General features: G+C 46.0%; 1 protein-coding gene across 1 annotated transcript; it reads right to left on the reverse strand.

Annotated features, from left to right (window-relative positions):
• Positions 1-7,548: 7,548 nt before the first annotated feature.
• On the reverse strand, positions 7,549-10,945 carry MUCL3 (mucin like 3). Its single transcript, XM_049623916.1, has 2 exons — positions 9,190-10,945; positions 7,549-8,687 (listed from the first exon to the last, which is right to left on the reverse strand). The coding sequence occupies exons 1-2, from the start codon at positions 10,924-10,926 to the stop codon at positions 8,541-8,543; spliced, it is 1,884 nt and encodes a 627-aa protein (XP_049479873.1). The 5' UTR covers positions 10,927-10,945; the 3' UTR covers positions 7,549-8,540.
• Positions 10,946-10,958: the final 13 nt, after the last annotated feature.

A 10,958-nucleotide genomic window follows, 5' to 3' on the forward strand; every position in this document is an offset into this window, starting at 1 on the left:
AAAAACAGACACATAGACCAATGGAATAGAATAGAAACCCCAGAACTAGACCCACAAACGTATGGCCAACTCATCTTTGACAAAGCAGAAAAGAACATCCAATGGAAAAAAGACAATCTCTTTAATAAATGGTGCTGGGAGAACTGGACAGCAACATGCAGAAGGTTGAAACTAGACCACTTTCTCACACCATTCACAAAAATAAACTCAAAATGGATAAAGGACCTGAATGTGAGACAGGAAACCATCAAAACCTTAGAGGAGAAAGCAGGAAAAGACCTCTCTGACCTCAGCCGTAGCAATCTCTTACTCGACACATCCCCAAAGGCAAGGGAATTAAAAGCAAAAGTGAATTACTGGGACCTTATGAAGATAAAAAACTTCTGCACTGCAAAGGAAACAACCAACAAAACTAAAAGGCAACCAACGGAATGGGAAAAGACATTTGCAAATGACATATCGGACAAGGGGCTAGTATCCAAAATCTATAAAGAGCTCACCAAACCCCACACCCGAAAAACAAATAACCCAGTGAAGAAATGGGCAGAAAAAATGAATAGACACTTCTCTAAAGAAGACATCCGGATGGCCAACAGGCACATGAAAAGATGTTCAACGTCGCTCCTTATCAGGGAAATACAAATCAAACCCACACTCAGATATCACCTCACGCCAGTCAGAGTGGCCAAAATGAACAAATCAGGAGACTATAGATGCTGGAGAGGATGTGGAGAAACGGGAACCCTCTTGCACTGTTGGTGGGAATGCAAATTGGTGCAGCCGCTCTGGAAAGCAGTGTGGAGGTTCCTCAGAAAATTAAAAATAGACCTACCCTATGACCCAGCAATAGCACTGCTAGGAATTTACCCAAGGGATATAGGAGTGCTGATGCATAAGGGGCACTTGTACCCCAATGTTTATAGCAGCACTCTCAACAATAGCCAAATTATGGAAAGAGCCTAAATGTCCATCAACTGCTGAATGGATAAAGAAATTGTGGTTTATATACACAATGGAATACTACGTGGCAATGAGAAAGAATGAAATCTGGCCTTTTGTAGCAACGTGGATGGAACTGGAGAGTGTGATGCTAAGTGAAATAAGCCATACAGAGAAAGACAGATACCATATCGTTTCACTCTTATGTGGATCCTGAGAAACTTAACAGAAACCCAAGGGGGAGGGGAAGGAAAAAAAAAAGAGGTTAGAGTGGGAGAGAGCCAAAGCATAAGAGACTGTTAAAAACAGAACAAACTGAGGGTTGATGGGGGGTGGGAGGGCGGGGAGGGTGGGTGATGGGTATTGAGGAGGGCACCTTTTGGGATGAGCACTGGGTGTTGTATGGAAACCAATTTGACAATAAATTTCATATATTAAAAAAAAATAAATAAAACTGTAGGTGCAAATACCAAGAGAAAAAGCTAAAAGTTGGAAGTTGCTGCCTCTGAACAGCAGGCATCAGGTGTGAAAAGGAGGGGTGCATCAGAGATGGCTATTTTCTGTAATGAGCCTGTAGGACTACTGGACTTCAAAAACTACATGAATTACTCTGATAAAATCTGCAAAGGAAATATATACACAGTGAGTAGGAGATGAGAAAATGAATATTTTATATTTTTTTATAGGGAAATTTTTTTATAGGGAATTATTTCAAGAAACTTGGCAATGACAGAGGGTAAGGCTGGGAAAGATATGGGCTTATTAAGGATGGATACTGGAAGAACAGAGTTTTCAAAGTGTGGTCCCTAGACCACAGGCTTCAAGGTTGGTTAAGAGCTTGTTAAAATGCAGATCCCAGCCCCTATCCCAGATTTACCGATTCAGGAACCCTAAGGGACAGGGACCAAAACCTGCATTTTAGAAATGATCTCATATATATAGAATGAAATATTATTCAGCCATAAAAAAGAAGGAAATCCTGCCATTTGTGACAACATGGATGGGCCTTGAAGACATTATGCTAAGTGAAGTAAATCAAAGACAAATGCTGTATGATCTCATATGTGGAAGCTAAAAAAAAAATAAGTTTATGGCTACAGAGAACAGGTTGGTGGTCACCAGAGGCAGGGGTTAGGAGTGAGCAAAATGCGTGAAAGGTATCAGAAGGTACAAACTTCCAATTATAAGATAAATAAGTCCTGGGGCGCCTGGGTGGCTCAGCTGGTTGAGTGTCTGACTTCAGCCCAAGTTATGATCTCACGGTTCCTGAGTTCTAGCTCCACATTGGGCTTTGCACTGGCAGTGCAGAGTCTGCTTTTGATTCTCTGTCTCCATCTCTCTCTGCCCCTCGCCCCCCAAAAATAAAGAAATGTTAAAAAAAATTTTTTTAATATAAGTCCTGGGGGTGTAATGTACTGCATGGTGACTATAGTTAATAATACTGTATCACATATTTCAAAGTTGCGAAGAGCATAGATATTAAAAGTTCTCAACACACACGTACACACAAATTGTAACTATATGTGGTGATGGATGTTAACTAGACTTATCGTGGTGATCATGTCACAATATATACAAATATCCAATCATCCTGTTTCACACCTGAAACTAATATAATATTGTATATTAACTATACCTCAATTATAAATAAATGGTTTTTAATAAATAAATAAGTAAACAAGTAGAATCTCTTCCAGATGATTCTTGTGTACACTTTTCTAGAGCTTGTTTGGATGCTGATGGACGGACCCCAGAGAAAGAGAAGTAGACAGTGTGGGAGGGGGAGGAGAAGCCTACTGAGAGGCAGGAAGTGTGGGATGGGAACCAGAACCCAGGTTGGAGAGACAGTCCTCCAATGTAAAGGGGGAGCAGGGAGGAAGAGAATGAATGCCAATGGGGGAAACTATGAAGACCTGATAGTGGGAAGATGAGGTGGTGCCTGCCGGTATTTTTGCATACTTAAAAGAGTTATATTTGTGTGTCATTCCTTGTGTGATATCTGCCTTTCCTGGTGGATTGTGAGATCTTTACCTAAAGGAAGGACCTGTTGCTTGCTTTATTCACTGATGTTATCTTCAGATCTAGCACGGAGGAAATGCTCCAAAAATGTTTGCTGGACGAATACATGAGCCTCATGTTTGATATGACGTGACATCCAAGTGAAGATGTTATGGGAAAAATAAGCCTGGAAGTACAGGACTGGATTTCAGAGCAAAGAGAGGCTAATGATGAGTCTGGAAGTCCTCTGCAGTAATAATGGTTCAAATCAAAGGGGTTCACAGAGAGGCAAGAAGGAGAAAGAGAATAGAATGTGCAAGACAGCAGTCTCCAGGAGACAGTCATTGGGAGGGAGCAGACGGAGGATGCAAGAAATAAATATCAAAAGAAAAAGAAAAACACCACCCAAAGTCCTTTTGCTAATCCAACCCAGGCCTACTTCTGTCAACTCCACACTTACCCTGCTACTCCCTTTTTAGGCATTCCATCCTACAGTGGAAATGAAGAGTTATCTGGCATTGTTTTTTTTTTTTTTTTTTTAATTTTTTTTTCCAACGTTTTTTATTTATTTTTGGGACAGAGAGAGACAGAGCATGAACGGGGGAGGGGCAGAGAGAGAGGGAGACACAGAATCGGAAACAGGCTCCAGGCTCCGAGCCATCAGCCCAGAGCCTGACGCGGGGCTCGAACTCACGGACCGCGAGATCGTGACCTGGCTGAAGTTGGACGCTTAACCGACTGCGCCACCCAGGCGCCCCTGGCATTGTTTTTAATACTTAAAAAGAGAAACTTGAAAGTCTGGAGGAGTCTAAGAGAGAAGTCAGGTGAAATGGCTAGAAACATAGGAGTCCAGACTTTACTTCTCCTCTGGCTAATTTCATCCACAGTTCCCACTGCCCTGGGGTTTCTGTGGTCCCTCTGCATGTGTCTCTATCCAGGGAGAGCTGACCAAGGATTCACATTTAGGCAGCATTTCTGGTAGGGATATTTTCATTTCCCTTGGCTTTATTCAGACTTGGAGGCTAACTCTAATAAGGAATTAAGAATGATATAGAGGGGCGCCTGGGTGGCTCAGTCGGTTAGGCGTCCGACTTCAACTCAGGTCATGATCTCGCGGTCCGTGAGTTCGAGCCCCGCGTCTGGCTCTGGGCTGTTGGCTCAGAGCCTGGAGCCTGCTTCTGATTCTGTGTGTGTCTCTCTCTCTGCCCCTCCCCCGTTCATGCTCTGTCTCTCTCTGTCTCAAAAATAAATAAACGTTAAAAAAAATTAAAAAAAAAGAATGATATAGAAATTAGGATTTTCATGTTAGATACAAAATATTTATCAAGCAGCTATTACACTCCAGGATTCTAGGGGAAAAATCAAAATAAAGTTGCTATTTGTGTTCCTGCTTATAGCTAAAGGTTGGAGGGAGAGGAGAAAGGTGGATTTGCTGCAAGGTGAAGGTGAGGGCCACAATTGTAGTCAATGGGGGCTAGGGTCAGTACTGACTTTCACAGAAATAGGAGAAAAGAAGTTTATCATCTTTGCTTCCAGAAAAAGAATGAGAATATGCAAGCAGAGTGCCTCAGACAGAGACCTTTGTCTCCTGACTTTCTGTGGCTTCCATATCCTCTGTGATTGATGGATAATTCATGTACCAGGTCCCAGGATTCCAAAGAGAAGCTGCATTAGGATGCAGGAGGCAGGCGGTAATTTTCCTCTCTTCATCTTGAAATAATCCACATTGGAAGTTGTTATCTAGCATGGTGGGTTCTACAGCAGAAATGGACTACATAGGATGAGTTGATGCCTGGAGTCTCACTAGGACACGAAGTTTCAGGAAGAATTAAAAGCTTACCAGGGCCAGGGTTGTGGGAGGAGGAAGATCAACTGGGATGAGTTCTGTGGTAGTAGGGAGCCAGGGACTGGAACAGCTGGATTCTTGGATTCTAACACTTACTCCATAATATGGCCAGCTTACTTTCTTGTCTCACTTTGCCATTGCTATGGGCTTTGTAGTTGCTGCTAAGCAGGGGAAGCCATAACTTTTGGCCCTCCCTCTACAGAGAGGGGTGCTTCTGGCAATTTAGGGGGGTAGGAACAGGGAGAGAGAGAGAACAAGGGGATCAAATGTGTCAGAAGAAAAGGAGACCCACCCTTGGGGCCAGAGATCAGCAAAAACCTGTTTTCTCTGGGGATGTCTCATTTCTGGAGAAGTCTTTGTAGCAGGCAGAAGGGAGAAAAATGAGGGCGACTGGGTCCCAAATCATTCGATATTCTTACTGTGCCAGCATTCACTGTCCAGGAGCAGGTGGACAGAGAGTGCTAGCACAGTCAGCTGTGAGGGGGTCTGGGTGCTGGGAGGGAGGGCAAAGTGCTTCTGCCCTGTGGGGCCAGAAGAACAAAACTCTGGAAGTCCAAGGGGCTGAAAGGGGAACCTGGACTCCAGAAGAAGGAGCTGGACCTTTTCTTGCACAAACCTCAATTATACTTTGTTCCTTAGGTGGTCCCTATAAACATCCCACCCATCTAGATCATGCTGCCAAGTTACAGGGATCCTGGCTCCACTAAGGGACAAAGTAAAGTTGTGTTGGGAGAAAAACTCTGCTCCCAGGAGCTGTGTGGGTTTGAACAAGGTTCTTCTCTGAGCCTCGGTTTTGTATTCTGTCAAACAAGCCTAGTAAGAAAGAACTCGCAGTTAACAGAAGATTGAAGCACGTGATGTGGTGAAAGAAAGCACAGCGAAAACTTTAGTTTTATTACGGATGGTGCGCAGATGGAAGGAAGCCGAGGCCTGTCAATCTGGCTCTCAGGGCAGGAAGCCAGGGCTAGGAACTGCACCCCAACTCCGAGGGTGGCTGGCGGTTCGGGGCGTGATCCAAGGGCGTGCTCACAGTGGCCAAGTAGAGGGGGCGCCTGGGTGTTGCTGGCCTTGAACCACCAATCCACTCAGTTACCCAGCGAGACCCAGGAGCCTCCAGCCAAGTGGAACCTAGAGCGAAGGAAGGAGGCTGCTCTGGTCCCCTGTCGCTCACCCCCGATCCTGGACCTCCCTGCCCGGGCTCACCCCTCTGCCCTTGCACCTGCTGCCCACTTCAGCCCTAGAGGTCTTGGGCACTGATCTATCCTGGGGATGTGGGGATTGGGCGCGAGTTAAGCTTGTGAGGAGGGAACCATTCCCTCCTTGCCACTCATTATGTAATTTTCTCTAACGAGACCCCAACCCGAGAGCTTGTCAGAGGATTTCCCCCGTAAATTTCCAAGTAAGCATTGTAGCGGGAGAGAGAAATGGGAAGGGAGACAATCAGCAGCTGTGGTGGGGCCCACAGTCCCTGCAGCACTTGTGAGATGGAGAACCTCCTACACACCCCCAAATACACACCCTTTGACCCCAGAGCTCCTTTGGGTCCTTTTGCAGGGAGGCCTCCGTAGGATTCAATGTTTGGGACTCTAGGGGCAAAGGTGCTCTTGCTTGGTTTTGTTTTAGTTTTTAAATTGGGGTCCATGCTGGAGAAATTCAATGGTTATAGGCTAGGTGTAGGGGGTATCTACTTTCCTCCCAGAAAGAGTGACACTCCTGTCCTGGCAGCTGCCACATGCAGTCACCATCTGCCCGGATGACTACAAGCCTGGTATCCTTTTCTTTTTTTTCCCAGGCACTCCAGCCCTTTCCAGAAACCAGGTGTTCTGAAGAGAGGGCTCTCTCCAGGGACCCAAGTCTGGGGTTCCTGTGGCACCTTTCTGGGATCCAAGCTACAATCCTGCCTTTAGCAGAGTAGAGCTCTGGTGGGAGATTCAGAGAGTTCCTGAGCCTGCAGTGTGCCCTGGCAGATAACTCAGTGGCATGAGTGTCAAGATTAAGACCACTGTCTGTGGTAGACTTCCAGATTCCTGAAAATGGGAATACCAAAAGTAGCAGAGAGGGTTGCTATTTGATTCTCAATGAAGTTAAACTTGGAAGGCCTGTGCCTTTCTGGTCAGGGAAATTGCTGATCCTCCTTTGGTAAGAGTGAGCCAAGGCCATGTGGGTGATGGGCAGTTGGTCTGCTGGGAGTGATGTTTGGGCATGGAATGGCTTTGGAGCAGGGCTAGTATCCTAACATAAATTTGGGATGTAGTAGTTGCCCATAAATATTGGGTTTAATTCATTAGAGTCATGCTTTATTCTGTGTAGTACTGCCTTGTGAGAACTCTTACTGAATTATGTATTTAATTTCCCTATATTTGTGTCTCAGGTGGTAACTATATCTTATATTTCTTTATAATGCTCAACAGATTTTGTAATAGGTACATGGAAATACTGGCTTATTAATGAACACATTTTCTCCTGCTTTTGCACCATGCAAATGGGCCCAGCAGGAACTCAGGCTGGCTCCTATCTAAATCCAGGAGTGACTCATTTTAGGAGCAGTAAAAATTCAGCCTAATTTTCCATGACACTCTAAAGAATTCCTGTTCTCTAGCCACTGCTGCTCAAGGTCATATGTAAGGTCACAGCCAGAGTCAGGAACACTAGTCAAGACTTCTCCCAACTGACAGTTCAATAATTATGGTGTACTTACTTTACAAATATTTTCTACTTTATTATAAAAAGACCAATAGATAGGAAGCTGTCTATTATCTGTTCATTCTTTCCACTATGCCAAATCAGTAATAGGTGAAAGGGCTTTAATAAGTTGGAGAGAAAATCCAGATGATATGCCTATAAGGGGGAATATCAAAATCTGGGGTGAAAGTGTGAGTAGAGAGAGTATGGGGGCAGTGGAGAAGACAAGTGACTCTTCCAGGAAAAAGCCTGGACTGGCTTTTGGTAGAACCGACAGGAAAATAAATAATGAGTGGGGAACACCATCAGGGACAGTCTGGAATGGGGATAAATGGATAAGACTGCAGACCACACAAAAATCCCTCCCTCTGTGCCACCCACAACCCAGAAAGCCAGACCAGCAGGATGTCTACTGTAGACATTTAGAAAAAACTAAAGGATTCAGAAGGAAGAGGGAAGAACCATCTGGATGAGAGACATTTATGATCTTTTCTGGAATTTTCCTTGCTCCTTGGTATAGAGAGGGTGAAGGAAATAAGTTCTCTTTTCTTCTCAGATTATACTTTTTTCATTTTAAAAAGGAGGTAGGCAAGTGTCCTGGGAAGTCAAAGACGAGCCTGCTTATACACAAAATCTAAGTAATAGTACATGGAAATATTATAGATTGGTCCTGACACCCAGGAACTCTGTCCTCAATCTCCAACTCACAGTCAGATATGGGGCATTGCCTTCTAAGGCCCCCAAACTTCCTTTAGTCATGCTGCTCCTCCCAAGACTCAGTGTCCTATGTTGGTGTCTACCCCATGTGTCCATCAAACATGTTTTCATTCCAAGACCACCATCTTCTGCAGAGAACACTTGCATTATTCATTCTTTCTTCTTTATCTCCCTTCTTGCTTATCCTTCTTGCTTATCACCTCATCCCTTGACCAGTTTCAATAAGAACACAGCTGATGAAGAGTTAATGCTGTTAACTGCCAGTACTCTGCCCTTCCTGGAGTCCAGGAAATAGGAATGGTGAGTCTAATTCCTCATCTTAGGAAGGGCATGGAAGAGCTGGGACCTTTCTGAAGGATCACCGTGGGGAAGGGATCTGGCCCTTGCCAAGAGTCTGCTGCTCCATCAGGTAGACTGGGTAGGAATTAGGGCCCCCATCATCCTCTGGGTCATTGTCCTCTGTGTTCTGGACCAGTGCACGGCGTGTTTTCATCGTACAGGCAATCTGTGATTAGGAGAAAGGAGGAATGACTTTCATCTGCCATGCCACTTGCTTTCCTCAATACCCATAACCCTTCAATTCTATTCTCCCTGATCCTAGCCATTTAGCTTCCTTCTTTCCCAAGATTCCATCCAAACCTTGATCCTTATTCCAGCCCCAGATCCCATGCACTAAGTCCCAGACTTCATCTCCAATTCCCTCCTCTGTCCAATTTTCCCTCTCCTGATATTCCCTGTTCTCATATCCCAGATTCTATCTCCAGCCCCCAGTTTTTCCCTATTCTATTTCCTTTTTTCTCAGCCACAGACTTTTCTTCAATGCCACTGTTCATGCCTCATGCATCTATTGTCCTTCCCCAAAGTTTTCACCACCACTACCCCTTTATTACCAACCTCCCACCATGCCTCTTTTCCTGGGCTAATTACTGCCTCTTGTTCAGATCCATAATCTCTCGTCAACTCCCTGTCTCATGGGTTCACTCCCCTGTAGCATCCCTGCCCCTTACCAAGAAGATAAGGCCAAGGAACACCAGGAAGAGAATCACAGCCACCAGGACCACAATAACTATGGCCCATGCAGGGAATGAATCATTCTCCCTCATTCCTCCAGCACGAAGACCTCCCTGTGAGCCATCTTTGTTCTGATATGGATGGTTTTGGTTGCCTGGGGCTTCTGACATGATGGAACTCAGCTCTATATGAGATGTGGTGAGTGTAAAAGAACCAATGGGTACCCCATAGGTAACATCAGTTTTATTTGAACCAGGAGAGGTATTAGTGACAGATTTGTCTCCTGTGACATTGAATGGAGGTCTTATAGTCTCTGTGGAAGCTGTGTTTTTTCCTACACTTTCTTTAGGTTTTCTTGGGGGTTTTGTGGTCTCAGTGGCCAATGTGGCCTTTACTCCATGTTTTATAGATTTGGCTTGAGTTCTTGTTGTCTTCTTATTGGCTGGAGTGGCATTTTCTCCATGTTCTTTGGGCCCCTCTGGGGCTCTTGTGGTATTGCTGTTGGCCGAGATGATCTTCTCCCCATGGTCTGTGGGAATTCCTGGGGCTCCTGTGGTCTTCCCATTGACCGTTGTGTTCTTCTCCCCATGGTTCTTGGGCTCTTCTAGGGCTCTAGTGGTCTTTCCCTCATGGTCCTTGGGGACTTCTGCGGCTCTCGTGGTCATCCTATTGGCCAGTGTTGTTTTCTCCCCATTGTCCTTGGGCCCTTCTGGGGCTCTTGTGGTCTCCCTGTTGGTTGGGGTGGTTTTCTCCCCATGGTCTGTAGGAACTTCTGGGGCTCTTGTGGTCATCCCATTGGCCAGTGTAGTCTTCTCCCCATGGTTCCTGGGCCCTTCTGGGGCTCTTGTGGTCTTCCCGTTGGCTGGGGTGGTCTTCTCCCTCTGGTCCTTGGGCCCTTTTAGGGCTCTGGTGGTCTTCTCCCCATGGTCCTTGGGGCCTTCTGGGGCTCTCGTGGTCATCCCATTGACTGTTGTGTTCTTCTCCCCATGGTCCTTGGACCCTTGTAGGGCTCTGTTGGTCTTACCCCCATCATCCTTGGACCCTTCTGGGACTCTTGTGGTCTTACCATTGGCCAGGGTGGTCTTCTCCCTATGGTCGTTGGGCCCCCCTAGGGCTCTAGTGGTCTTCCTGTTGACTGTGGTGGTCTTCTCCCCATGATGCTTGGGAACTTCCAGGGCTCTTGTGGTCTCCCTGTTGGCTGGGGTGGTCTTCCCATGGTCCTTGGGCCCTTCTGGGGCACTCATGGTCTTCCCATTGGCTAGGGTTCTTGTGGTTTTCTTCCCATATTCCTTGGGGCCTTCTGGGGCTCTCGTGATCATACCATTGGCAGATGTAGTCTTTTCCTCATGGTTCTTGGACCTTTCTGGGGCACTTGTGATCTTCCTGACTGTGGTGGTCTTCTCCCTGTGGTCCTTGGGCCCTTCTGGAGTTCTTGTGGTCTTTTCCTCATGTTCCTTGGGCCCTTCTGGGACACTTGTGGTCACCCCATTGGCTGATGTAGTCTTCTCATCATGTCCCTTGGGGTCTTCTGGGGCACTTGTGATCTTCCTGTTGACCGTAGTGGTCTTCTTCTCATGATCCTTAGGCCCTTCCAGGGATCTTGTGATCTCCTTGTTGGCTGGGGTGGTCTTCTCATGGTCCTTGAACCCTGATGGGGTTCTCATGGTCTTCCCATTGGCTGGGGTGGTCTTCTCCCCATAGTCCTTGGGCCCTTCTAGGGTTCTTGTGATCATCCCGTTGGCTGATGTAGTCTTCTCCCCATGAC

The sequence above is a fragment of the Panthera uncia genome, unplaced genomic scaffold (genome assembly GCF_023721935.1).
Source record: "Panthera uncia isolate 11264 unplaced genomic scaffold, Puncia_PCG_1.0 HiC_scaffold_2497, whole genome shotgun sequence".
NCBI classification, from domain to species: Eukaryota; Metazoa; Chordata; class Mammalia; order Carnivora; family Felidae; genus Panthera; species Panthera uncia.